This window comes from Tetrao urogallus (assembly GCF_951394365.1).
Source record: "Tetrao urogallus genome assembly, chromosome: 1".
NCBI classification, from domain to species: Eukaryota; Metazoa; Chordata; class Aves; order Galliformes; family Phasianidae; genus Tetrao; species Tetrao urogallus.
Genome location: NC_136813.1, coordinates 95564549 through 95592314, shown reverse-complemented (window position 1 = coordinate 95592314; position 27766 = coordinate 95564549). Strand labels below are relative to the sequence as shown.

The 27766-nt window shown below is 38.3% G+C and overlaps 1 protein-coding gene across 1 annotated transcript; it reads left to right on the top strand.

The window, feature by feature from the left end:
* Positions 1–361: 361 nt before the first annotated feature.
* CHODL (chondrolectin) lies at positions 362–27526 on the top strand (the record flags this gene model as incomplete). Its single annotated transcript, XM_079542691.1, has 7 exons — positions 362–446; positions 16424–16736; positions 17459–17616; positions 20524–20571; positions 20949–21032; positions 22587–22689; positions 27442–27526. The coding sequence occupies 7 exons, from the start codon at positions 362–364 to the stop codon at positions 27524–27526; spliced, it is 876 nt and encodes a 291-aa protein (XP_079398817.1).
* Between the last annotated feature and the right edge of the window lie 240 nt (positions 27527–27766).

The following is a 27766-nucleotide window of genomic DNA, read 5'->3' as shown; positions in this document are numbered from 1 at the left end:
TCCTTGTCAGGGGAAACATAGATCAGAAGACCTACAAAGCCCGAAAATGCTGCAGAAAGCGCTCGGTCAGGCTCTCGCTCTCAGCATGGTCACCCGCCCTGAGCGCCCCTACGTCGAGGCATCCACGCACTACTGGAGTCGCTGGCACAGTGCGGCTCTCGGGGCCGGGGGGCGGCAGGGGACGGCGGGGGGCGGTGCTGGCCTTCCGCCCGGCCCGGCCCCCGCCTCTAAAGGTATATAGCGACGGGGAGGCGGCGGCGGGCAGCATTGCGAAGCGAGGAGCGAGCGGGCTGCTTTTCCCCGGCATGTGTGTGGGGCTTGTCCTGCCCTGAGCGGGGCTGCTGTACGCGGAGCCTTCGCCATGGGGCTGGGGCTGGGACTGGCCGCGGTGCTGGCGGCCGCCGCGCTGTGCGGGAGCGGAGCGCTCGGAGGGCGCGTCCTCAGCGGTAAGCAGCGGGAACAGGGGGAGCAGGCGGGAGTGGGAATCGACGGAGGGGAGAGGTGGGGGCAAAGCACTCAAGAAGTAATCCTGCGGGCCAGCGTTGCTGTGCTGACGCTCCGGAGCGACTTGGCGCACGTCTAAGTGCATCTGCGGGCGCTCTCACCGCAGCGTCGGAGTTGGCGAGCACTCGCCGTCCGGTGGAGGCTGTGCACAGCTCTGATTGCGGGTCCTGGGAGACGGAAAGTTCCACTGCCAAACTTCTGCGGTAGCCGTAAGGCAGTTCCTGCCACCGCGGTGTTTTCTTGTGCAGACAGAGTTTTTGAGCTGATTGAGTGCCTGCATAACTCTGGTCCGTTCTGTCTGCGGGACAAGAGAGCACGGACACGTTGCAGTGTCTCTGAACCTTGTGCCTTGAAATGTTTGTGGCCACGCGGGAGTGTTTCTTCTCTTTATAACACAGGTGGGAGGAAGAAGCAAACTATTAAGAACACGGCACAAGTAGTTTTGTGATGTGTGGGTGCATCCAGAGCTCTCTTAAGAGAGAAAACAGTACTTCAGAAACATGTATCCAAAGCATGAGATTAGTTTAAGTTAAAAGCCTAATGTGGGATCGCATTGTACATTCCCAGCACGCAGGTTCATTTGCAGAGAAGCTGCAAAGTGTAATGAAGAAAATGTTTTTAACTGGATTTGTGTCAGATCCTCCAAGCTAAAGCTAACAGGCTCCTGGAGGCATGCTGGGTGCACAACCAAATCCTTATGTCTATCTTGACGCAAAGATTTAGACACCTGATTACACTTGTTAATGAGTAGTGTGTAAGTCTCTGTATGTGCAGGTAAAAACGTGTCTTCATAAACCTACTGCAGAACAGTGCAAGTTATTTCTATGAGCTGTCACAGAGACTGCAATGGCAACTTGTCAAGGAAAGTTTGTTGCAGGGCTTTTGGTATTCAACATTACGTTTCTGATTCCAGACAGTTTTCTTTGTAGCTGCTCATGGAGTACAGTCACCCACCTTTCCAGTGATGTCTTGTTTGAAGCAAGCTCATGTGCACAACAGATGTACTGCATGTGTGTATGTGAAACTGTCTTTCAGGAAAAAAAATAGCTAAGTAGAAGTGCTGCAAGCATTTAGGAAAAGGTTGCCTGCCTAGCATTTACCCAGAAGTATTTAATCCACCTCTGTTATAGCATAAAATTTGTAGTCATTTACAATACAGCAGAGCTCTTAGTTTAACAATTTATGTTAATGCTGTAGTGCATTTTGTTATTGTAAGGAACAGTGAAGATTGCTCATTCATAAGATTGCATTTTGCATTAGCATTCTTGGTGTAAGAGTCCACGTGTGGCTGAGGAAAGCTCATCCCTTTGTCTTCTACCTGGATCTTCTGCACTTAAATGACATACACAGCAAACTGAATAGAAGCCATCTTATAAAAGAGTGCATATAACACAAGTACCACCTGTTCTAGTTGTGTATAAGACTTTAGGTTTTGGACAGAATACAGACTGCAGTATTCAAAGCGTGCAATCAGTCTCATGTCACTCTATTATTCTAGCTAATGCTTGGTTAATTTAATACAGGAGAGGATTTAAAGCCACTTACAGAAGGAACCATTTGTATCCTATTAGATATATTAGCTACATTTGTATTCATTAGGTAAAGAGGACCCATACTATACAGAAACAGTTGAAGATACTCAGTGTGCCTCTATCAGTGTGTCCTGCAATAAGTGGGGAGGACTCATTGTTTCTCACATGAACCCCACCCTCTCCTGCCACATGCACACGGGTGTACAATGATTAATATGCACTTTTCAAGAAAGAAGTGCTACTGCTGAACTACTGGACAGTGTGTGCTGCCTACCTCTCTCCAGTCTTGCTTGTCTTTTGGACTTAAGCAGGCTTACATTTAAAATTACAAACCTTCATTCTAAACAGACCTGTTTCTGAGAAAAATGTTAACTTATGCTTCAATCTTCATAATATGTAGGAAATGGAAATATCTCAGTTTTCCAAATATGTCTAAAAAAATAATCCCCATCACTCACATTAAAAAAAAAAAAAAAAAAAAAAAAAAAAGTTCATTACCTTAACCTGAGTGCTGGTTGAAGCTTCTGGAAAAATTCCCATTAATTGTGGCAATTTTGCAGCAGCCTGAGCAACAATTGCAAAAAATTGCAGCCATTTTGCTCTCAGCATCAAGAGGGCACAGAAGAAAGAGTCTACCTTTTGAAAATGCCACTTCTTTAGCTAAAAGTTTCCTGTTTCTTTTTCAAAGAATGTGCACTTTTTTTTTTTTTTTTTTTTTTTTTTTTCCCTAGGCAATTGCAAAGTTGATTATATGCATCAAGACATTCATATTTAGGTGTTATTCTGCCATCTCTAACTTGAAAGTTGTTAAAGAGAAGTAGTACAAGTGGTTTGCAGTGTTAATGCAGCTAGAGAGATGCTTTGCGAGGCGTGCTCACAGCCTCTGTGTCAGAGTATTTAGTATTGCCAAAGAATTGATGGTCAGAGAAAAGAATTAAAGCAGCTCTGGAGAAACTGCTGAGTCTGCCTTGCTACCCCATGACCTCATGAGGAATGTGAAGTGATGATAATGCATTTTGCAAAATGCAATTACTTTAAGTATCTATTGGGCAGGAAAGATGCAAACTAATCTTATTACTAGTCATTTAACAGCCTACATATTAATCATAGACATTATACCTTAATGGATGCTGTTTGCTGTATGTTTGTATTTCTATGGCTTTTAACATTTTTCTCTTCACTGTGGCAATGTATCAGTACCAGATTAAGTGATACGGTATTTTGGTATAAAAGTAACTGGCTATATGAAATCCCAAATAAAGTAAAACATTTTTTGGATCACAAAACAACAAGGGTGGCCACTAAACTATAGGCTTGTTTGCTTCACATCTAGGATGTAGATGTTTTAATTCACACAGCTCATAATCACATTTGAGAAAGTCATAAGTATTATGAAGTATTTTCCTGGGTATTGCATTGAATATCCATGAACTGATAAGAAATCCTTTTTCAAAAGGCAAAATTCAATTCAGGTCACTTGGCTTGGCCTACTTGTTACACCTGAGTTTTGTCTTTGTGGCTTTAAGTATTTTTGGCTGATGAAACTTTTTGATGTTCTTAGTAACATGGACTGTTATTTTTAAGCTACACTGGTAGCTCAAGCTTGAAGAAGTATTATTGAAAAGAACACTGCCATTCTTACCTGGAAAAGGTACATGTGTGATTGCTCTGTAATGAACACAGAATTGTGAGTGCTCAGCATTTGGTCCCGTAATAGAAAAGGTTTTAATGGAAATGCATATCTGTGTGGTACAGGATCTTTTTGTTGGGATGGTTTAAACATACTATTTTGGATAATTGCTGTTGCTGAGTCTTTGAGAACTGCAAGGAAAGTTGGGTACTTAATGCCCATAAACTCCTTTATTAATTCTTTCTTTACACATCTATTTTGACCAGTGTCTCCTTGGTGATTAGTCAGTGATCTAGGATCTTAAATGGAAATGAAATGATGAATCCTGGTTACAGATGCATGCTTCTGTTAAACACTTTTTGCTCCTAAGAAGGAAGTTACATAATATGAAATGACTGCATCTAGGCCTTGGGCTTCCAGCTCAAGAAAGATGCAGAGCTGTTGGAGAGAGTTCAGAGGAGAGCCACAAAGGTAGTCAGATGGCTGGAGCACGTCTGAAATGAAGAAAAGCTGAGGGAGTTGGGCTTGTTCAGCCTATAGAAGAGGAGGTTCCAGGAACACCTCACTGGCCTAGAGGAAAGATGGGGAGGGAGTCTTTATCATGCAGTGTTGTGATAGGGCAAGGAGTAATAGTTTTAAGCTAAAAGAGGTTAGATTTAGATTAGATATGAGCAATAAATCTTCACTAAGAGAGTGATGAGGTGCTGGAACAGCTTGTCAAGATAAGTTATTGATGCCCCATATCTGGAGGTTCTGAAACCAGGTTGGATGAGGCCATGGGCAGCCTGAAGTAAACTGCTATGAATGTGCTGAGAGCATAGTTTAGATGACTTGAGATGCATGATGGTGGAGGAGTTTTTCCATGGCAGAGTAGATATACAAGAGTACTTAGATCAGTTCCAGGAATTGGACTTCTATGTCAGAGTCTAAAATTCTAGCATTTTGTCTCAGGTGAGCATGCCATTTTTCCAGAAATAGTGATTCCCCACTTTAGTATGTTGTTCAAAAACAAATTAAGGCACTGATGCTCATGATTGCCAAGCTCCAGCATCCCACTTGATGAACAGGCTTAAGAGAACATACCACAGAGGGAGCTGTGGTACATAGACTGTGGGGCAGGATGGATGTTTTGCCTGTCATTCACAGCTTTTCTTGCTCCTGGTGAGACAAGGCCAATGTTTTGTACCTGTGCAGCAGCTTGGTGCAAAATAATCTCTTACCTTCTTGAAGTTGTTTTCTATATCTTGAGTTTACTTCTCTGTAGTTCAGATCTGATTGTGTGAAGGTGAAACTTTGGGTTTATAAGCTGTTTGCAGGAAAACATGCTTTGGTTCATAAGGTATTCTGTAAATTTACAGCACTATCTGAGTTTTAAGACTAATTCTCATAATGACTTTCTCTTCTCCAATCACTCATGAATCTGAAAAGGATGTACTCTATTATATATGAAATAAGAAATAACAATGACTTGATAGTCATGATATTCCCATGTCCATACTAGGGACTCACTAGTCCAAAATGATTGGAGCCTCTTCATGAAGAAGTCCCCATCACTGACAAAAGATAGGACTTTCAACTCCAAGCAGTCTAAAGAAATAATGAATCCTAACTAAAAAGTTAGCATTACTCTAATCAGCATATAAATGTAGCTGCAATATACAGTTAATAATTTTAGGATTGCTTCATAAACAGTGAAGGAAAAAAATATATATTTAGAGTGTGATTATATCATTTTAACAGTCTTGAAAATACTGCCAACACACCCTAGGAACACTTGTTATTTTCAGTTGTCTACACAGTGAGGTTAGTAAAGCAGCTCAGATACAGCTACGTTCTGAATTGGTAAAGACAAATTGCACTGGATGTATCAACAACTTATTTCCTTGTGGTGTTTCATACATGTGATGTGAAATAGCCAGTTATACTTTACCTCCATTTGGCTTTATAATAAGTGATATTTCACTCTAAAAAAACATTTGTTTTTTCCCCTCCTTAGGAAGCTCCTTTCTATCTTTGCCCAAAGTGAACTGTAATCACTAAGTTCTAAGTTCCCACATAGAAAGGTTTTTCCCATGCTTGTGATCAGAAGATGAATGAGCAAGAATTTGTCCATTGCTAACTCTTTTCATTGTGAGACTACTGTAGAAAAGTCAGCACACTATTGCACACATACAGAGATGATTGTAAGGTGATCCACCAAGGAAACTTTAAGTCTATGAAACAAGGAAATGAATATAATTTCACATTCATGTTTGAATTTTATGTACATAAATACAGGCCTCTTTGTAACAAATATATGAAAATACACTGACAGGAAAAAGAAAAAGAAATTTAGCTGAAAAAGAATAAGAGTGTAGAGATGCTTGCTGTGGATGCTGACTGATGAAGAGTAATTTCAATGATTTTAATGATTAAAGATTTATGAGCAATTCCTTTCTAGAGACTAAAATAAGAAATGAGCAATGAGCAGAAACTCTCAGAAGTGCTTAAATTTATGCTTGTGATAAATCTGGTTGAAGGAATCTACTGATGTATTTATGGAAATGTCTGCTGATTTGAGGTAAGGGAATCAGTATACTCTGCTCTCCTAGGCAGGCAGACATGAAGCTTGAGTTACTCAGACCTTACAGTTTCTATTGAGTCTACTTCAAAAAATGCTAAAAACAACTTACTAGCTGCCATGTTATGTCTGTCCTAATGTGATCTAGGAAATCTTTTCTGTTTTTTAGCCACACTGAAAACTATAGATGGAGAGACTTAATCTGCCAGTTTTCTTGCAAGACTGATTCTGTCAGTACTTCAGCCTTTTTGTTAAACTGCTGAAATGTCTGAAATAAATGGAGTTTTCTTGGTGTCTTTAGGCTGTGACATACACACCTCATTGCTCTCTACAACTACCTGAAAGTAGATTGCAGTGAGGAGGGTGTTAAGCCCTTTTTCTCAAATGATCTCTTTTGACAACTGGTTGAATGCCAGGAAATGTCTCAAATTGTGCCAGAGGAGGTTCTGATTGAACACTGGGAAGAATTGCTTCATGGAGAAGGTGACTGAGCATTGGCACACATTACCCAAGGAAATCCCCATCCCTGGAGCTGTTTTTATGGACATGGCACTAAGGGACATGAATTAGTGACAGGACTTGGTAGGTCGGATTAATGATTGGACTTGATGGAATCATGAAGTTCTTCTCCAACCTAGATGATTCTATGTAAAAATACATGTTTTGTGCATTTATGAAAGATCTCAGAAAAATAAAAATATCAAGCCAAAGCATTGCTAACAGTTTCAGCAGTGTTTTAAGTTTTGGCTAAATTAGATCCTGGAGAAGACTTGTAGACGTGTGGGTCTTTCTAACACCTTGTATTTCCTCTTAGTCTGAACAGGCTCAATCACCAACATATGTGTCATCACTGGTCTCCCTGTGTGAATCTGTGGAAGTTAGTATGGTTGATTAATACTTCTCATGCATTATATTTTGGCTAGCATTGCAGACTTTTTAACAAGCTTCTTCATTGAGACGATTCACATTGTGTCATGTTGAAATGCAAGCCTATCGTTGAATTTATGTGTGTGGATGCTGATGCTCCGTTGGCATTGTCCTCATGCATAGTGGGGCCAAGAAGCTGGTTGCTTGCTGTGATGATATTGCTAGACCTATCAAAGAAAGAAAGGGGGAAAATTTGATCTGATACCAGTCTCTTTCTTCTCAATATAGAAAAAGAGAAGTCAAGTTGAAACTTTTAGAGGGTTCACGTGGCAACTACATTGACAGTTTGCACACATGATGTATCCCTGAGTGCTGTTGTGCACTGGCTCCTTATACAAGCAAGTGGCTGTCTGCTATGATCAGTTCTATGATATATACTCGTTCACATGATCAGAAGAAAGAAAAAAATTATTACAGGAAAAGCTAAATACATAGGTTTTAATTTATGATGTGAAAGTGAATTGATGCCAAGAAGAGAGGGAAGCTTTCAGAGCTTCAGTGATTTGACTGGAGTGAAAAAAAAGTATTCAGGAAATAATTAACAAACATTTTTTTTTCAAAACTGACATATCATGCAAACCAGCAATTAATACTACTTGATTGTTCTATAAAAATGGATATTTATTTCCCAGTAGAACACACTTATGTTGTATTGATTCTGTCAACTGCATATTCCACATGGATAATTATGGATGGCAAAATGTTGATTAGCTTCTAATGAGATTTAGATATCAAACTACTTCTTTATGGCTCTATTAGCAGCATGCCATGTGTGCAGTGCTAAGAAGCTAACTATGAAAAATAACTGTTATTTTATCTGAAAGAAGTGAATAAGCCTGTTACTGCTTTGGGAAGATGGCAGCCTTTCATGAGGACAAATGTTCCAGTCCTGAGTACATCAGGAACAAGCTAGTGACTGATGCACCACATCCCCAGTTTTGAAAATCCAAGCTGACTTGTCTGCTCTGGGGAGTACAGATTCATCCAGCACTTTAACCAACACAGTGAAACCATCTTTTGCAGGACAAGAAACCTTTGCTTCCATCTTTCCATGACTAGAAATGTGCAAATTCTGAGGATAGAACTTCTGACTACTTGACTTTAATAAATCTCCCCATAATAATCCATTCAGATGAATACCTGTCATCAGTGTTTATATATAGACACTAACTTCCTATTTAACTTACCAACTATCTTTCTGCAACGTGCAGGGAGGCTATTGAAAATCATTTAATTTCTTTTTTGTTTGTTTGTTTATTTTTCAGCCAGATAGCAAAGTCCAGGCATAAGAGAGAATGGCTGTTACAAGTAATAGCCAAATGAGCTCTGGACAGTGTCACCTTACAAATAGATTTGTACTCTTTTTGGTTGCTCGGTTTTGTAAAAGTGTAGGTGTTATGGATCTGAGAGCATTCGTTATTCAGAAATAACCCAGAAAAATCCCTGTCTCCCAAAGCACTTGGCAACTCAACAGCATAAACAGTCAAGGCTGGCATATAGTTGAAAACTCCACTTCTCATGGCAAAATAAGAAAATAAAGAATCCCTGGACTGGACTAGGACAAATATGTCTTATGTTGCTTTGTATACTGTTCAGGTGCACTAAATCTCAGCATGAACAAACCGTACGATACAGTACTTTTAACCTTCAACTTCCATCTTCCCCATTTTCTTTCTGTGCAGGAGTTGCATTAATTTTAGAGATTGGTGTTTGGCAGGTGTCTGAGTGCCTCTGTCATCAACTTTTCTGATTCATGTGATATGGGATAGTTAGTAGCTGAAGATAGATTACTCGATCTATGTTTGAGAGAGAACAGAAAGCACGTATAAAAAGAGGTAAATTCTATTCTCTGCCTTTATTGGTTTTGTATGCTAATACCTGAGAATGTATCACTTATTATGAAAAGTATTCTAAAATTTCTGGCTCATAGACAAGCGTTGCTTAAGAGAGACTGTTCCTCTCAAGAAACTTTGTCTATGTGCTACAACAGTATGATAGGCACACAGACTATCTGCCTGTACAAAAACCCAAAGCACAGCTACTTAATAGACTCACATGACTCCCATATTTTATGTAAGCACTTAAAGAGAACTCAGAAAATTCATAAGTGGTGTTTTTTTTTCTTTCATATAAATCACTTTAGAGAAACTGTATTATGGCAGCTAGGTTTAAACCTTAATCCATAAAAAAGTTATAAATAAGTTATTCTTCTCTCTGCAGACTTTGATATTAAGAGACTGGGAGAAGAAGTACCAATCAAGGTACAAAAGACGAAGCAAAGAAAATGTTACTACAGAGAAAGCTGATCTTCATAGCAGTATGTAGGGCAAATTTGGTAGCAAACTCAATTCCCTAAACTGCTTTGGAGCTTGAGTTGGGCAACATATGTGAGCTGAGTACTGAGTAAACTGGAGAACAGTGTGTCTTCAGCATTACAAACCTTGTGAGAGAAGATAGTAATTTGCTCTTACAATAAATACAGACAGCATAATTATGAAATCTCATCACAGTAACAGTTCTTTAAGAAAACCAAAATGATGACTCTTCAAAAATATAAATTAAATTCAGTAGACTGGATGAACACAAGCATGATGCAGTAAAACATAAAGAACAGTGACATAAAATGTCAAAACATGACCAGCACCTGAGCTTTATTGAAATCTGACTAATGATACAAGGGTTAGTTGACACGATGCCCCATCTTTGAATCAAAATGTGATTAGGAAATTGTAATAACTTTAGACCACATTCTAAAGTGCATTTTTATGGCTTGTTGTGGAATAGCCTGTATCTTGCATTCTGGCTACACAGCTTCCGAAGTCAGTGTGCTCACATAAGTTCCGGACTGAAATCTGTTTTCATAATGCAAGCAGGAAAGTACTATTAAAGCAGTAGAATATTTTAATTAATTTACAGAGACTTCTGTCCCGCTATTATTTTTTTTTCATCTCTTTAAGTCTCCATGTCTTTATTACTATACTTTCAGAGGCCTCTGTTAGCCTCATTCTGGTCTTTGGGACTTTGGTTAGTATTGACTGTTCCGCATGTTCCTCTGTGTTTTCGGCTAAATTCATTATCTTATAAGTCACCATATGAAAACATAATGGACTTTCTAGAGCAGGCTTTGTATGTCCATTTTTTCTGTTTATGCTGTATGCATTTAGCTACTGTTACCACAAACAAGATGAGTGCTAACTGTAGCTGAACTGAGCCTTGGGTTGTAGCTTAGTCAACAATGTTCAAGAGGGAGATGGGATTTACAAGTAGGGAGCTTGTCTTTTATCTGGTATTTCCAAAACTTCAAGCTGAGTCATGTTCATGACACAGGATAAACCTTGTGCCTCTCATGGCCCATAGGGATGTAGTTGGCACTTACGGAGGTGGCTCTTTGAGATGGATACTATCAGTAACCTTTGTTGTCAGTGACATTGCTATAAATTCTATCATGATAAACCTAAAGGAACCTATTGTTTCTTTCAAATGAGGAACCACTATTAAAACATAGCAGAGATATTCCTGATTGAAGTACCTAGTATTTGTTCTCTACTCCTTTTCTTAAAGGAGATCTCCTTTCTTGCTTTATCTGCAGAAATGTTTTAACTAAGTATCAATATTTGAACTAAAGGCTAGATTTATTTCAATGTTGTTATCGAAGTATTTTATTAGGGAGGTGCTGAGACACCTAAGGATGAAAAAGTAACATGACGGTGCTTAATGTTTCTTAGCATAGATATTGTGCCCTTGCTTTCTTCAGCTGCAGGAAAGGTGAGACGAAGTGAAAGAAAGGGATTTTAAATCAACTTCTCTGCAGTAGGCAAATAGAACTGCTAAGGCAGAGAGGGCTGAGGGACCAGGGGTAGAGCTATGCTTTATGGCTGGTGTGTGCAGGACAAGGAGAAAATTATAAACTTCTCCAGGTTTGTTCCCTGATGAGAACATCTGGGAGTTCTAACCTTGTAGTTCTGCAGTGCAATAGTGGGAGAACAGTTTTTCTTTCTGTCAGTTCAATGCAGCACTCTAACCTCAACAGACTTTCTGGTGCTCTGGTGATGATGAAAAGGTAATGTGAGTGTTAATGGCAATAATTCAAGTGCCTGTCTCTATGCCTACTTCTGAGCAAGGTCTGAGGGCAGCTGCTTGGGTGAGGGGAGGTTAGTTAGGAGTTAAGGAGCCTACTGATTCCATGAAAAGAAGGATATAGGTATCTATAGGTATCTATAGGTAGTCAGATAGGGTTGGTTGAAATACCAATTTGAGCATTTGTAAAGGATAGCAGTGAGAATAAATTATTAAATTTTCTTTATTGCATTAGTTAGATCTTTGGTCTCATACTTGAGGGAGGACTAAATACATTTGCATCTTTTTTTTCTTTCTGGATGCGCTGTGATGAAACATTATTTTTCTTCAAGGTTTTTTCAACTAAAGCAGCCTAGGGTAGACTTTATGGAAAGGTTGCAAAGACCATACTTACCTGTGTTTATTCATGTTGAGCAGTATCCAAGCCTGATTAATTCCAACTCATAAAACTAGTTTCAATTCAGTTGCGATAGGAAAATTGGAATTAAACTTATAAAGTTGAAATAGCCAATGTTGTTTTAGAACTAACAGTAGGGTGTTGACAGCTATAAAGATGTTTGATAAAGATGTTTGAAAAACGCTATAGTTAATGTTTCCATACTTATCTGCTTTACAGTGTGGTCCATTCTCTCATTTTCACTAGTGAATTATTTTTGCTTTGTAGTTCATAAATTAGTAGGGAGACAAAGTTGTAAAAAATATTGCTTTAATGCTTGACATCTCAGCATGCTCTTAAAAGAACACTAAAATGTCAGCTGATTTGCCAGCTATTAAAGTACGACTGCAGATTTCCATTAACACATTGAACTAGATCTGCAATAGCAGATAAAAGTCCCCTTTGAAAGAAGAAAGAAAAAATTCAGAGGGTCATTGCCTAAACACAGGAACTAAATTAACTGGAACAAAAGAAAATTCAGAGCTTCTTCCAGAAAGCTTACTACACTGCTACACTTCATTCTTAAAGGATAAGTCTTAAACCCAGATATTTCTTGGTTGCTTGCTGTTTTCTCTATTTTTGTTTTGACACGTATTCTTGCACAAATGATCAGCCTGTAGGGAAGGAACATTTCTTTTGTATAGAGAGTAACAAATGTTAAGAGGCACTGGAGCAGAGCAGTGGTAGTAGCACTGGGCCTCCTGGAGTTCAAAAGTGTTTGAACTCTATTGTCAGACATGGGCTTGATTTTTAGGTGGTCCTGTGTGGAGCCGGGAGTTTGACTTGATGATCCTTCAAGGTTTTAATTCACTAACCATTTCAGATAAACACAAAGGGTACAGATTGGTCCTTTGTTTCTGTATTCTGGACCTCCCAAGAAAGCACCTTACTCAGAGTGCTTAACAGACTTACTGGGCTGCACAAAGCAGGTACATACCAAATGCTACAGTGGCACCAATTGCACAATTCTGTTGGCACTGTGCATCACAAATACCTGTCCTTTTCCTCACTCCATGCAGCCTTATGTGTTTTACTCAGCTTGGTGGGAGTAATGGAGATGTTCACACTAGTCCAGTATTGAAGTTGCATGAGCATACAGTGCAGCTTACAGCTTATGGATACAGGCTTTATAGCAGCTCAGAAACATCACATGCCATTTGGTAACTTGAGTCTCCTTGCAACATCTGACTGAGAATGACACATTTAACTGGAAGATCAGCACACTGAAGAAGCTTGGTCAGTTGACCAGCAAAGACTAATTTCTCCTGTTGGAAAGGTCCTTCAATTCAGTAACAGAAGAAGGGGAATGTGCATGAGAATGGAACATGAAAGAGCATTTCAGGCACACGAGAAACATGAGGAATAGGGTGGCTGGAAGTATGATGCTATGGAGGGAAAGGTGGTTATTTTCCCAGGAAAGGAAGAGCTGCAGCAGAGGCATTGACATCTGAAGTGGCCAACTAGTCATCCTGGTGGTCTACTTGAATGAAACCATGATAGAGATATTTTGTTATCTGAATTTGCTCATAACTTACTACTTGTTGTCAAAGAGAAATATATGCACAGAAGGAGAGGAGTTGTAAAAGATTTTTTTCTGAAAGCTGTCTGGGAAGTAAAACGAAGAAGACAATGGACCAAGGAATCTCCATAAATCTGTTTCTACTTTATGAATTAAAGCTTTGAATTCAATCTTCAGTTACAGGGAGAGTCCAATCTCCATTTAAATGATTATTTCTGTCTTACATAATTCAGTGCTAGCCTTTGGATGTTTGCACTCCTATGTACATATGTGTACTCTGGCAGTAAGCCGCAGTCACTCATTCACAGTGATGGGAGTCAGAATTCTCCTTTACTGTGCACTCCATCTTGTCAATGAGACAAAGGTCCTGAGGAAAATAAGAAGGTTTGTGATCACACCAGCAAAATTTGAATTACATTATATATGAAAGAGTTGAGCTGTTATTTCATATGCAGATTTCAGTCTTGCATTTCATACTTCTGTACATTCAGACATTGCTTTGTTATTTTGATAATAGGTGTCATTTTTTTTCTTCTTTTTTCTTTTTTTTTTCCAAAGAAGTGCTATAAAGAAGCCCCTTATTTTACATGCATCTCTAATGAAGTGTCTTCCCCTCAATTCTTCAGCAGCCTTGCCCAACTTTGGCTCTGTGTAGATTCACTGATATCAAGGCTCTTCACTTATTTGAATGAAGGAAAATATCAGTGAAGAAATAATGACAAATGTAGAGTTGTCAGGACATTATCAGAGAAAGTCCAAGGAGGTAGACTCTTCCTGGTCGCTGAACCTGATTCATTGCTCAAGTTTGTCCTTACATTAGATTTTTCTTGTTCCTACACTGTTTTGTCAAGATAACAGCTGATAAAAGACGACTCCAGAAATCTGTCTGCTAAGCCTAAGTAAAAGGCTTTTTTTTACTGATAGTGTTTCCTCTAGGTGAACTGTAATAGACTGTCATAAAGAAAAAGGTTTCAGATTTTTTGAGGAAGGTTCACAACAATCACAGAAAACATTAAAAAATTAAGTGTAGTATATAAAAAATAGAAGTTACTTTCAGATTTAGCTAAAAGTCATGAGGTGATCATGTCTTTATGTTCACTTTTTGAACCCTTCCACTGTCCGCCAAATAAACTTACTGCTTAGTGAGTCTGCTCATTCCACATTTTGTACATGTTGAATAAGCTCTAGAGAATCCCTTTAGTTGAAGATAATTGCTTTTCCTTTTCAGGAAAAGGGTGTCTTTCTCTGCCAAAGAACTAGAAGGAAAAAAACATTATTTTGTCATTGCCTTCTGATATTTTTCCACACTTCTAACTAAGAAGAGAAGGGAAACCCTCTGTGAATGCAGTAGATCCAGGGCTTTTTGAAAGCATCATGGGGATTATTCAGTATCTTGATAGCACTGAGATGTCTGCAAATGTCTGGAACTTCTCTTGCTGTGTTAAGGGACATTAGGATCATGGCTGCCATCTCCAGCACCTCTGGTTCATGGACTTCTGCCTGACTTGCTGGACTAGTAGAGTCCAGACTGGTGCTTGGGATGTCTGGACTTGGAGGACATGACTGCCATTTTCCTACTTGCATGTTCATTCAGTATGCAGCAAAACTGAGCATATGTCCCAGAGACATGCAGACAAGGCTGACCATACAAACAGCTGCAGACAAGGTGCTGCCTTCAACAGCATCCACCCATGGGATCCACTCTTCAGGCTGACGCATGCACGTCTGTGGGTCCCTTGAGTACTGGCAGGTGCCCACTGTCCACCCAGATCCCAGAATCCTTACCTACTTCATGAATCACCTACTCACAGGCTGAGCTTGAAGCTTGCTGCAACAAGATGGTGGCTATGTTGACAAATAGTGTTTTATAGCTGAGAATTTGCTGTATCAAATAGTGTCATTGTGCTCTTTGTCATTGCTCTGTTTCCATGCAAGCTACAATAGGAGCCATTACTTGTGGAGCAATTTACATATACATCTCATGCACACTGAGTTAAGTTACAGACACTCAGCCCCTTAGTAGCTGGCACCTGGGCTGGGTTCTATTGCTCAGCTCCAGCCACTGATATGGAGCCTGCCCTTGTCTCAAGCTGGTGCCTCCCTAGAACTGATTTTTAGGACTGGCATCACTCCTGCTGCTGGTGGTGAGAGAGGCCTAGCTGGGGTGGAAACTCTGCCTGCTTTAGGAGCTGATGCTAAGAGCATCCCTATATTTGCGGTGAAATGTGATAATACACAGATAAACAGTTACGAAAAAATTTAATAATAAGACAGGATAGACTGCAGTGACTACCTGCAGGGCTCAGTCAGCCGAGTGTACTGACCAGGCCCCATTTTACATGACTGTTTTTTATCCTTTTCCATCTTTTCCTCCCTGTTCCTCCCCATTTATTAACCCTGCACTGTCCATCATTGGTGTATACAGTTCCGCAAACCCCCAACTCCCTGAGCCCCCAGGTTTGCATCCTTGTCAGTTGCAAAGCCCTGTTTGCATGCATTTTCTTGATTGCCTTCCAGTTGGTGTCAGACAAATGTTTATCTCCTAGTTTTCTCCATGACATTTGCCTGTCAGATTTGTGTCTATATGTTTATTGCTTCCTCTTGCTTTTACTAACTCTTTTTAAAATGAAGAAGTCATTCACTTCTTTGACATTGACCCTTTAAGGAGCATTCTCCTTCTGCACGGACTTAGGGGTTGCATTTAGAGATGCCATAGCAGAGAGTAACTATGAAGTCCTTGTGAAAGCAGCCTCTCAAGGTCACATGGCAGAACAAAGAATGAGTTAGCTTCTTCCTGCCTCTAACACTGAGAAATTCAAACTTTTTTTTTTTTTTTTTTTTTTTTTTTTCCCCTGGTCAAATAGCTTTCCTTAGCAATGAGAAGTGGAGTTGGCCCATTAATTATGAAATACCCTCCAGATCCTAGCTTTAACAGTAGGACTTAACGGTACAGTCATTAAAAGCAGAGAAGCATTTCTAGAAGTAAGTGGTAATCTTCAGTGTCTCAGTAAGTTTAATGAGCGTGGGAAGAAAACACAGATTCCAATGAACTGTACATTATGAGCCATGTTAAATTCAAGCTAAGGTTTTCAGCAGTGCCACTGTTACTGTGAGTCCTTTCAGGAGGGGGCACAATAAGTGCCTACTCACCTACACCCCTTTATTCATGATATGCTCTATTTTTTATTTATTTTTTTCTTTTTTCACATTTGTCACATATCTACTTCTTTTTTTTCAGGTCAAAAGGTGTGCTATGGTAGCTTCAAGCGTTCCTGCTACAAGATAGCTTATTTCCAGGACTTATCTAGACGCGTGGGCTTTCAGGAGGCCCGCCAAGCTTGTGAAATGGATGGCGGGTCTTTACTGAGCTTGGAAAGTGAAGCTGAGCAGCAACTAATAGAAAACATGTTACAGAACCTCACTAAGTCAGGCTCTGGGATTTCTGATGGTGATTTCTGGATTGGATTGTGGAGAAGTGGTGATGGACTGACCACCTCCAGCGCTTGCCCTGACCTCTACCATTGGGCCGATGGAAGTATGTCACCCTTCAGGTAAGTCTCTAAAGCTGCTTATTGAGCAGGTATAATGGAAACAAATTAAGAGTGAAATGTCTGGTAAAAAAAAAAAAAAAATCACAGAATTGTAAAATCACAGAAGGGGTTGGGTTGGAAGGGACCCACTTGCTGCTCTATGAAGTTAATAGCATAACTCCTTAACTTCTCCAGCCAAGGGAGAGCTGGCAGCCAGGGTTTTGAACTTTAATCTGTGAAGGGATGGCATAGGAGATGGCAGCCTACAATTTTCCTTGCTTCCATTTCAAATAAATTCTGCAAGACTGGCCACCACAAGTCAGGCGGCTAGCCAGCAAATAAATTAATGCAGGTTGCTTAATGCAAACTGTTCTGTTTCTACACTGCCTTTTGAAAAAGCTTTAATTTCATGATTAAGCATAAGGCCAGAAAAACAGCAGCTCACAGGCCTCAGGACAAAGGGGATCTGTTAAGAGTCAAATAGGAATGAAAACGAGTAAAAGAGCAGTGTTATTTCTAACAGAATGTTATTTATACAGAGATGGTTTTGATCAGAACTTTAAGATCCAGAAATTTGCAGTCCAGGTTTTAAATGCCTTTTATAGAGGTGTTGTGGGAAATGCTGTTAATCATTGAAGAAGATGAAGTCACTTTTTTTTTTTTTATTGATATTAACTGTTCTCCTTGATATTCTGATTAATTTTATTGTCAAAATTTGAAAGTTTTTATTTATTTACTGCTAGAAATTGGTATACAGATGAGCCTTCCTGTGGAAGTGAAGCCTGTGTTGTCATGTATCATCAGCCAACTGCAAACCCTGGTCTGGGAGGGCCGTATCTTTATCAATGGAATGATGATAGATGCAACATGAAGCACAATTTTATCTGCAAGTATGGCCCAGGTAGGTGAAACTAAAGTCATCTCTCACAGATGGGGTGCTTCCTTAGAAAATCTATTGCCTCTTCTTTTGTGAAGGAAACTGCAAATGTTTTCTGGCCACACTGTTAGACTTGCCAATGTTACCGATTCCTTTGGAGAGTGAGTGACAGAGCTGACATTAATTGGAGTTGCAATTTATCAAAGCTAGTGATGTTTTAAGTAAAACTATCTGTGTTAAAGAAGAATGTTTTTTCAAGATTCACTGTCTTTCCTTCTCAGGATTACACTGATTTAATTTATTTACTAGTTTACTCTTCAAAAAATTATTCTAAACGGCCATTTTTTCCTTTCCCTACTTGCTCTCGTATAGGATGGTCAAACCATCTCTTGATCCTACCACAAAAATTTAAGCTGTTTTTGCAGTTTCATACCTCTGAAATTCTGTATCAACTTATATATGATAATTATTTCTAACAATATTGTTTTAATGAAAGAAAGAACAGTAGGAAAAAAAGTCTTCATCTGCAGATGGTGGCAGAAAAAAACCCAAGTCTTATGCGATGTACTTCAGGCATGATATAGGTTCAGCAGAGGAAATGTGAACTATGAACTAGAATACTGTACAATCAGTAAAAAGACATGAGAAATAAACTTTGAAGCTGAACCTGTAACAGGTTTTGCTTTTGATGGTACCTACAGAAAATCAAACCATGTTTTTCAGCAGAATCATGCACATTTCTTCAAATAATATATAGTGGTTTTGCTTTTCAAAAACTAAGCTCCAAGTGAGAATTAATATAAAATCCTACTTTTACCAGCTATTTAACCCACCAAATTCTGTGTAATTTCCTACCTGCTTTTTCTGTATTCATGATCTAGTAATGATCACAGTCATTGATCCAGGCTATTTTCTTCCACCAGCTTTCGTGCATGGACAGTTCTCTCATTGGCTATTGCCATAATGACATTATTAATGGCAATTAATATTGCAAGTAGATATTAAGTACTTGGAAGGCTAGATATATCCACATATTTCACAACTCTACCCTCCAAAATCTGTTACTGCTTCTAAAATTAGTAATGACTATTGTTGTCTTGTGGCGATCAGTGATCATCTCAGTCACATGAGCCATTCAAGGAATTGTGACATATAAAGCCTTACCACTTTTACAGCTGATCACAGCTGATTTGAAATAAGAGAATAAAACACATTTTGTTATTAAAATAACAATACTTTTTGTGTCAGAAAATGCAGGTTGGATTAAAATAGTGCAGTTTTGAGTATATTTCATGACTTTAAAATCTCAGAAATGTAAATGAAATCATCATTCCACAACAGCAAACTACTTATCATTCTAGCTACGGTGTGATAAAGATTTATTAACTTCTATTGCTTTCTCCATTAAAAAAAACAATGCTGGGTGTTTGGGGTTAGCAGAAAGCAAAAGGATAAAAGTAACAAAGAAAATGAATGTATATTTCTTTCACCATATAGAAATAGGTTACTCTTGTATAATAAGGAACATTGTATCAATAAGGCAAACAATATACACATAATTATTAAGATTGGCATTGTTATGTAGCTAAATACATTACTGCAAAATTGTAGCTATTTACCTTCCATGCTGCTGCAATTATGCTCGCTAGCAAAACAGACTATTCTCCAGAAATGTATTTTTTGTATCACATGGAGGAAAAGAATAGATGTATAAATGCATATAAATGGGTATATAACATTTCCTTCATTACCTAAAGGTAATACCATGGTGTAAGAAAACTACATATGCTACCTAAAACCCATACGTAAGACTTATGAAAAACCTTATTTTCCTCTCCAAATAGCTCTAATAACTTCAACTTCAGCTATTTACTGCAACACTGCCAGTTTACTAGTAGTATTACAGCGGCACACAAATATTGAATTTCACTTTATTATGTAAATGTATTGTTTTTCACAATATTATCATCTGTTTAGAATATATGGTGTAGGCCAAAATGGAAAGGTTGTAAGTGGCCATGACAAAATTGTGCCTAATTTTACCAGCAGTAGGTTCAGGGCAGTTCTTCATTAGGCATTCACACTCAAGCATGTTCAAGTCATACATTCATTTTTTAAACATATGCTGTTGCAGTGTTTGGTTTGCTTTTAAATGATATTGATCATTCGGTGATCTTGAATTTCATTATAGGTTGATAATAGCAACTGCATTTTTTCCCGTCCGTCTCCTGTATGTTTGATTATGCTATCACATTAAAAACTCATCTTCTTGTCTACTATCTAGAGTGAGCAATTCAATTTTCAGTGGTATTTTGATATCTTTCTTTACTTATGGCCAAATATAACCTTTTGCTCTAGTAGGTGTTTATGCCCCTTTGATTTCTCTCAGCATTTTGTGATAATGAGGACACTTGGAACTGCAGGCTAGTAGCACTATTATATAGACATATTGACATAACATTAATTATTTTATTCCATCAATCATGCAGATTCCACTCCTACGCTCATCCTTTTGGTATGAGATTATTATTTCCGTAATCTTCATAAAATTTTAGCTATAATGGTCACTATCAGTAAACTTGCAAATCTCCGCAGTGCAGCTCAAAGCCATGAATTGCTCCTCTGGTTTCTTACACATTACAAGGAATGTGATACTATCATTTGCCTTTTGGTAATTTCACTTCCCTATGTATAACATTAGAATTCACTACCTATTACTGTTTTTTTAAGTCTGAAATTCTTTAATTATTATATTTAAAAAATGAATAGATTTAAGTATTAATCAAGAACACTTCCTCTTATATTGCCTTAGTATCATCTATGTAACCGAAACTATCTATTTCTGTGATGCTGCATGCAAAATAATGAAAGTATCTGTTTTATTACACACATTCTTTCTTCAACGATTGATTTCAAATATTGATTTAACAGACAATGTCTTAGAAAAAGAATTAGGAGACAGAGCAGAGCCAGATTACGGTAAGAAATTTTGAAACATTTAATTGAATTGCAATAATAAATGTGTAATGATAAGAATAGCTTACAGGAACCTGCAAAATTACTTAAGTTTATCAGGTGTAGGCTAGTACTGGAACATATGAAAGATATATCTTGGAGACTAATTGTGAATATGGCTATCATTCATATACTTCTGGTCATAATTCCTGTTCCAGATGAAATTTTGCAACAAAATTTTGCAACAAAATCCTATTTACAGATTTACTTCTGTCAGTTTAATCCAGAAAAATTCTTTTTTCTAATAGAAATTAAAATGTAATTGTGGTTGAATTTTTAAACAGTGTAACAGCTCTATTTTGTGCATGTTGATTTCCTAACAGGTCTGATATTCTTTTTAGGAATTTTTCCAACGGTGCCAGCAGGAAATCCATATGACACAAACAAACCAGAAGATCAGTATCATGTTATAGCTACTGAAACAGGTAATAAGAATGTAATGGTATACTAAAAACATTTAACAGTAGACTCATTTAAATTATTAATAATTTCCACTATTGTCAGTGAGAAGGACAATCTATTGCCTCAGGAGATGCTCTGAAGAATACTTTGAATAACAGCTCAAGAGTTCTACTTTGTCCTGTTTGTAGCTCTGGAAATAAAATATTTCCACGTATCCCCAAATTTTGATCCAAACCTGCAGCTCAGCAGCCATTAAAACCTGCAGTGATGCTGTGACCCCAGTGATCTCTATGAAGATACAAGATTTCACTAGCTTTCATCCAGCTGTGGAGGATCTCCATCTAGAGCTACGATAGTGTTGGTTCTTTGTCTCCTATTCTCTTCTCCTACAAGTAACACAAGGTACATATCTGTTATACCTTATACCCAGGGATCACGAAGAAGGCACTAAGGAATCTTTCCTAACAGATAAGGCACAGAGTTCTCACTTATCTGTTGAATAAGCCCTGTGTCATGCATCTCCCAAGAACCTCATGTTTTAAGGAATGCTAAATGCTGAGTGGGAGCTTGCTGTAATGCTCTTGGATGCTCACTTAGCAAATTATGTCTTGAACAGAGTCCTGCTGTTCTTGAAGGGTTGTAGCATGGCCTTAATTCAAGGAACTGCACGTCTCCAGGGTGCAACTCAGGTTCTCACACAATACAGCATGGTATTATGGAAAGTTGGCACTCCCTTTCTGCACTTACTGGCTGGATTTGAGCCAGTTTCCTAACTGACTGTTTGCACCTCCAGGGGAATGGACATACTGATGAACTCTATTTTGAAAATGATACAAGTATTTTCTACAAACTGTACAAAGACTAATACAAATAAAGAAACCTAGCCTGAACATTCACATTTATTCTTGCACATACAAATATTTTCAAAAGAGCACAATGGATAAGAAAGTCTCCATAGTATGTACCTTAGGTGTATACTGTTATAAAACATTGGCATATAGTTACTGAGAAACATACACTTCCTGGAATCTGTAAGCCCCATGTTCTATTCTAGGAAGATAACAGAGTAATTTTGCTTTTGCAAAATTTGTTCAGGGATCTGCAGGGAAGCACTTTTAGCTTTTATCTGTCTTCATGTTAGCTGAGGACATTTTATGTATGCCTTTCAAGGGCAATTGGGAGAAAGAGCAGGGGTTGTTTCTTTAGTAGTCCTGTGCAGCTGGAATCCAATATATAAGAGTAACTAACTCAGAAGTTTATATGTATTGCAGAAATAATAGACTAGAAATGTACTCTTTTAAATACTTGAATTTTCAATCACAAGTTTGGAAATCTTGTACTGACATACAATGGAAATGTCAAAATTTAAAACCTTAAGGTATGTTTTACATTTCACTGGGGAAACTATTTTATTATTGATTTTATTGACTCATCTTTTCCTAGCTTTTCCTATAGAAGGAATGCATAAATATTCTGTGTAAGATAATGTATTTTTGATAGTTTATTCCAGACTTTTACTCACATTGTCAAGAGTATTTCAACATGAGAGGCATTAATGAGAACTTTTTGTCTTGTAGGTATAATTCCAAATCTAATTTATGTCGTAATACCCACTATACCACTACTACTGTTAATACTGGTGGCTTTTGGGACTTGCTGTTTCCAGATGCTTCATAAAAGGTAAAATACACTAATTGAAACTGCTCTAACAATGCAGAATTCATGTTTCCATTGGCAAGCTATTCATACTGAAGGACTGCTTACACCTCCAAGTATGCAAATAAGCATCTTATAATCTATTAAAATCCAAGTAGTTTACAGCTGCTAGAGCTGAACATTCACCTTCAGGCTTTTCCAGAATAAGCTGAAAGAATTCCAGGTCTCTCTAAGTATATTGCCCCTATGACTTCACTTGTTTTGAAGAAAATATCTTTGGTGACCATTTGATCTGCTGAGTCCCTGGCAGCAGTTTTACTTCACATTTTCCATCACGATTTACCTCCTATGTAGTTTCTGGACTTTAGGGAGTAATAGGGGGATCCTCACTGATACAGAGCAGACTCAAGGACTCACATCATTTTCTGACCAAAATGCTAGTTTGTTCTGAGAGGGACCAGGAGCTGCTTCAGTGCACATCCCATAAGATCAAGATGAAACATTGGTGCGGGCAGATTGAAAACAAACAAACAAAAAACTTGTTTTGAGCCACATGCCATTGCCACTTCTTTGTACATCATTTATCTGTCAAAGATGATAAAATGAAGGGATATGCATTGATAGAGATAGGGTCAAACAGCTGTTTCATTATGTAAATAGGAAATATTTCAGCCAATGGAAAAGGATATGTTTTGATTCACACTTTAAATACTTCTTGACATTTCTTCTTTCTCAAAAATATGGTATGCCAAGATATGAAAATATGCGAGTAATTTTTTTCTCAGCTAATCTTTCTGAAACTTTCAAGGACTTTTTTCATTCTGCATTATTTTCAGAAAGTGTTAATGTACTCTAGAGAAGTTTAAACTGAAGTATTTCAGACAGAACAAGGGGAAATGGTTTTAAACTGGAAGAGGGTAGATTTGGAGAGGGTAGATAGACTAGATACCAGGAAGAAATTTTTTATTATGAAGGTGGTATGACACTGCAACAAGTTGCCCAGAGAGTTTATGAATCTCCCTCCATGGAAGCTTTCAAGGCCAGGATGGATGGGGCTTTTAGCAACCTCGTCTAAAGGAAGGTGTCCTTGGCTATAGCAGGGGGGTTCGAACTAGATGATCTTAAGGGTCCCTTTCAACCCAAATCATTCTATGATTCTACTTTTTAATGGATAAAAATTATTTTGGTAAAGTAACAGGAAGAACAATGAACAGATTCACAGGTTCTGTTATCTCTCTTGAAGTGCAGCAACATGGACAAATTTGACATCATAGCTGTAAGAAATTAGAAATAAAAACAAAAAAATCCTCCTTACTTTTTCTTTCTTTCTTTCTTTCTTTCTTTCTTTCTTTCTTTCTTTCTTTCTTTCTTTCTTTCTTTCTTTCTTTCTTTCTTTCTTTCTTTCTTTCTTTCTTTCTTTCTTTCTTTCTTTCTTTCTTTCTTTCTTTCTTTCTTCCTTCCTTCCTTCCTTCCTTCCTTCCTTCCTTCCTTCCTTCCTTCCTTCCTTCCTTCCTTCCTTCCTTCCTTCCTTCCTTCCTTCCTTCCTTCCTTCCTTCCTTCCTTCCTTCCTTCCTTCCTTCCTTCCTTCCTTCCTTCCTTCCTTCCTTCCTTCCTTCCTTCCTTCCTTCCTTCCTTCCTTCCTTCCTTCCTTCCTTCCTTCCTTCCTTCCTTCCTTCCTTCCTTCCTTCCTTCCTTCCTTCCTTCCTTCCTTCCTTCCTTCCTTCCTTCCTTCCTTCCTTCCTTCCTTCCTTCCTTCCTTCCTTCCTTCCTTCCTTCCTTCCTTCCTTCCTTCCTTCCTTCCTTCCTTCCTTCCTTCCTTCCTTCCTTCCTTCCTTCCTTCCTTTCTCCTTCTCATTTAGTACTTCCTACAAATACATTATTTCAAATGAGAAAACACTCCAAATGTAAAAAGTCTGCTTGAATCTGTATTCATGTACACCAATGATCACACTGATCCTTATTAATAAATATGTCTTCTCGAGAGAAGTGAACATATAGAAAAAGTACTACAAGCTCTGCAATATAAAATAGATTATTACTAAAAATAAAATAGATAGCAACTCAAAGGAAAAAAAAGAACTTTGTGCGTAACAGTAGGAATTACACAGACAATTTAAATCTGGAACGTGTTATATAGTGGACCTGAATTGCTTGCTAAGTGTAATGATAAACATGCTCACATCTTTTCCAGCAGCAATTTCTCACTTTAAGATTAAAAAAAAGAAAAAAAAGGGGTTTAGAAGCTGAAGCTCTCAAATAATCCTAAGAGGACAATGAGAGATTTGTGGCCCACTGATATCAATAGACTGTAGTGTTGACTTCAGTGGGCTTTAATCAGGCCTTTGATGCTATAGAAGTTCATCCAGGAGTAATAAATTTGAACTTTCAAGAATTAAAAATCACATGACAAAGAAATAGGAAATCCAGCTTGAAAAATAAACAAATGTTTTTTTCCAAATGGGTTTGCACCAAAGTTTTTAAGGACAATAAAATCTTTTTTTCTTTTTTTTTCATTAAAGCACATCTAAATCAGAAGCAAATATTTTAGTATCACCAAAAAAATGAAGCAATTTAATTTGTATCAGTTGAAACAAGTCTTTAAAAAAAAAGTGTCTATTTTCTTTTTTTTTCCCCCACAAATGACTTACCTTGCAAATCATTTTGGTTCATCAAAAATACAGAGTTCTTGGGCAAAAGAAAATAAAAGAAAAAGTCAACCACTTAAACTAATCAGTTGGACAGTGTGGAGTTTTAGGAAAGGGACGCTATCCTGCTGGGGAAGGAGGGATCCCCAACTTTCCAAATGAACTTGACTTCTCATTCTTTTTTAGGCTTCCACAACATGGTGACCTTTCCTCTGAAAGCCACAATCCATGGCCAACCAGGACATGCCTAGCTTGAAAGGTCATGACTAATTTTGCCTGGTGTTGGGCTCTTAAAGGGTAGTAATAAAGGCAAAGCAAAACATCTTCCCTGTAGCCAGCAGAAATGATCAGCTTGTTCATGCTTAGATACTCTCCCTTTCATTTCTTCCAGGGAAGCAAGGAGAAACTGCTTCAAAGACCCATCTCCATTATCATCTGAATGCCTTGCAGAAAGTTTAAATTCCAACCTGGTATATTTCTCAATTTCTACAATTGCATTTGATGATCAAAACAGCAATGTGCTATTTATTGCACCTTCTGTACTAAAACCTGTTTCTTGAAATAGATGCGTAGCTTTTGAAAAACAATTTAGGTTAACTAAAGATTAGCTTGTATCTGGCCCAAGGTATTTAGAAATTCTTCCTGCTGTGTGGCAAAGATGCTGTTCAAAGCATTTCATCAGAAATTTACAAAATATGCTTGATTTTGCTCTATTAATCTGGAAATCAGTAGTGAATCAATTTCTTAAAGAAGAACTTAAAGTACTTGATTCATTGCAGTTGCTTTGTTTATAGCATTGTGGCCTGATCTAAAGTCCACTGAAATTATAGGAGGCTTTTCAATTACTCCAATGGGATCAGGTAAATAATGCATTACTTGTAGAGCATCAGAGGTAAGTCTGGAGGGACTGAAAACTACTATCCCATTCAGCTCCCTGAAAGTGTGTTTTAAATCATTCCAGACTTGCTTACATTTACACACCAGTAATAACTGAGTAAAACTGAATGTGTAGTACTGTTGGGATCTTGACTCTCAGGCTTCCAACATACAGAATTGCATGGTGCCACAAAGGCCACTTTCCCTTTCACTAAATCAGACAGTGTATCAGTATGAAATATTCTGGCCAGAGACTAAAATATTTTGATCACAATGCAGCTGCAGTGGCTCATGCCATTCCTGTTCTCTTCAGTAGACTGCAGTTACTTGACATCTAAATGAGGAATGATGGTGCATTGTGGCAGTCATACCTGAGAAGATGCTAGCCATGTGGAAAAACTGCCTTCAACCTGCAGGGTACCTCAGGGTTCCCTGTAAGTATTAGTGTGACTGGTTTTGCAGTGTTCCAGAGCAAGTGCTTTCAGATCAGTTTTATATTTTTACTGAAAAATCCTACAAAACCAAGCTCACAAAAACTACCGTCAATGGCACTGAATGAAAACTAGGCCTCAGGAAGCTTTCTACCAGACATTCATTCTAGGAGTCTGATTCATATCCCATTGCTTCATTAGATGTTAGCTCAAGCCCCAAAGGGAAGGGGCTTTCTGGCTAAGCTGGCACCTGTTAATGTGTCATGAGCACAGGTGTGCAGCCTCCATGTGCACATGGTCAGGATTGTGGTAGCCCTTTTGGTTGGGTGGGCTAGACCTTGAGCACACAGAAGTAGGCTTGGAGACATGTATGCTCCTGTCCCTTGTGTATCCTTCTATTCAAGGGAATTGCTCTGGTGAAACAGTGTCCACACATTCACTCACACCTGTTCATAGAGCATAGTCATCTTCTGAGAGGTTTTAGTCTGTGGCCAGAGATAGGAAAGGCTATGCTGTATGAGTAAGTGTGAATGGATGTGAACTGAAAAATGAAAAATAAATACTGTCCAAGTCAAGTCACTGCATGGAAGGAGCTCTCCTAAACAGGGTGGTCCAGTAACATTGGTAACAGTTGCTTACCTTGACCCACCACTGTGGCACTAAGTTTGGTCCAGCATGGGCATGGCTCTTATGTGGAGGGGACATCTATGCCAACAAAGACAGCCTTCAAATAGGGGCTGAAATATCCGGGTCTGATCACAAATCTGAATCAGAACTGTAAAGGTATGTGTACACTGAGAATAGTTTATATTTTTATTTTTCAGTAAAGGAAGAACAAAAACGAGTCCGAACCAGTCCACTCTTTGGATTTCAAAGACCCCTAGGAAGGACAGTAGCATGGAAGTATAATGATTTACTGACTGAAAGCAAAGCAAAAATAACATTTTGCAGTTGGGCTGTATTATAATGTCGTCTGAGAACATTAGCTTGGAATGGCTTGAAAATGCAAAGGATCTACAAGAATGAACTGTAAGCTCCCCCTTGAGGCAAATGTTCAGATCATTTTTATATAATGTTTGATTATTAATTCAGTAACAAAATATGCCATGCTAAATAAAGGGTATGTGTTTATTTTGCTAAGAGATGTAA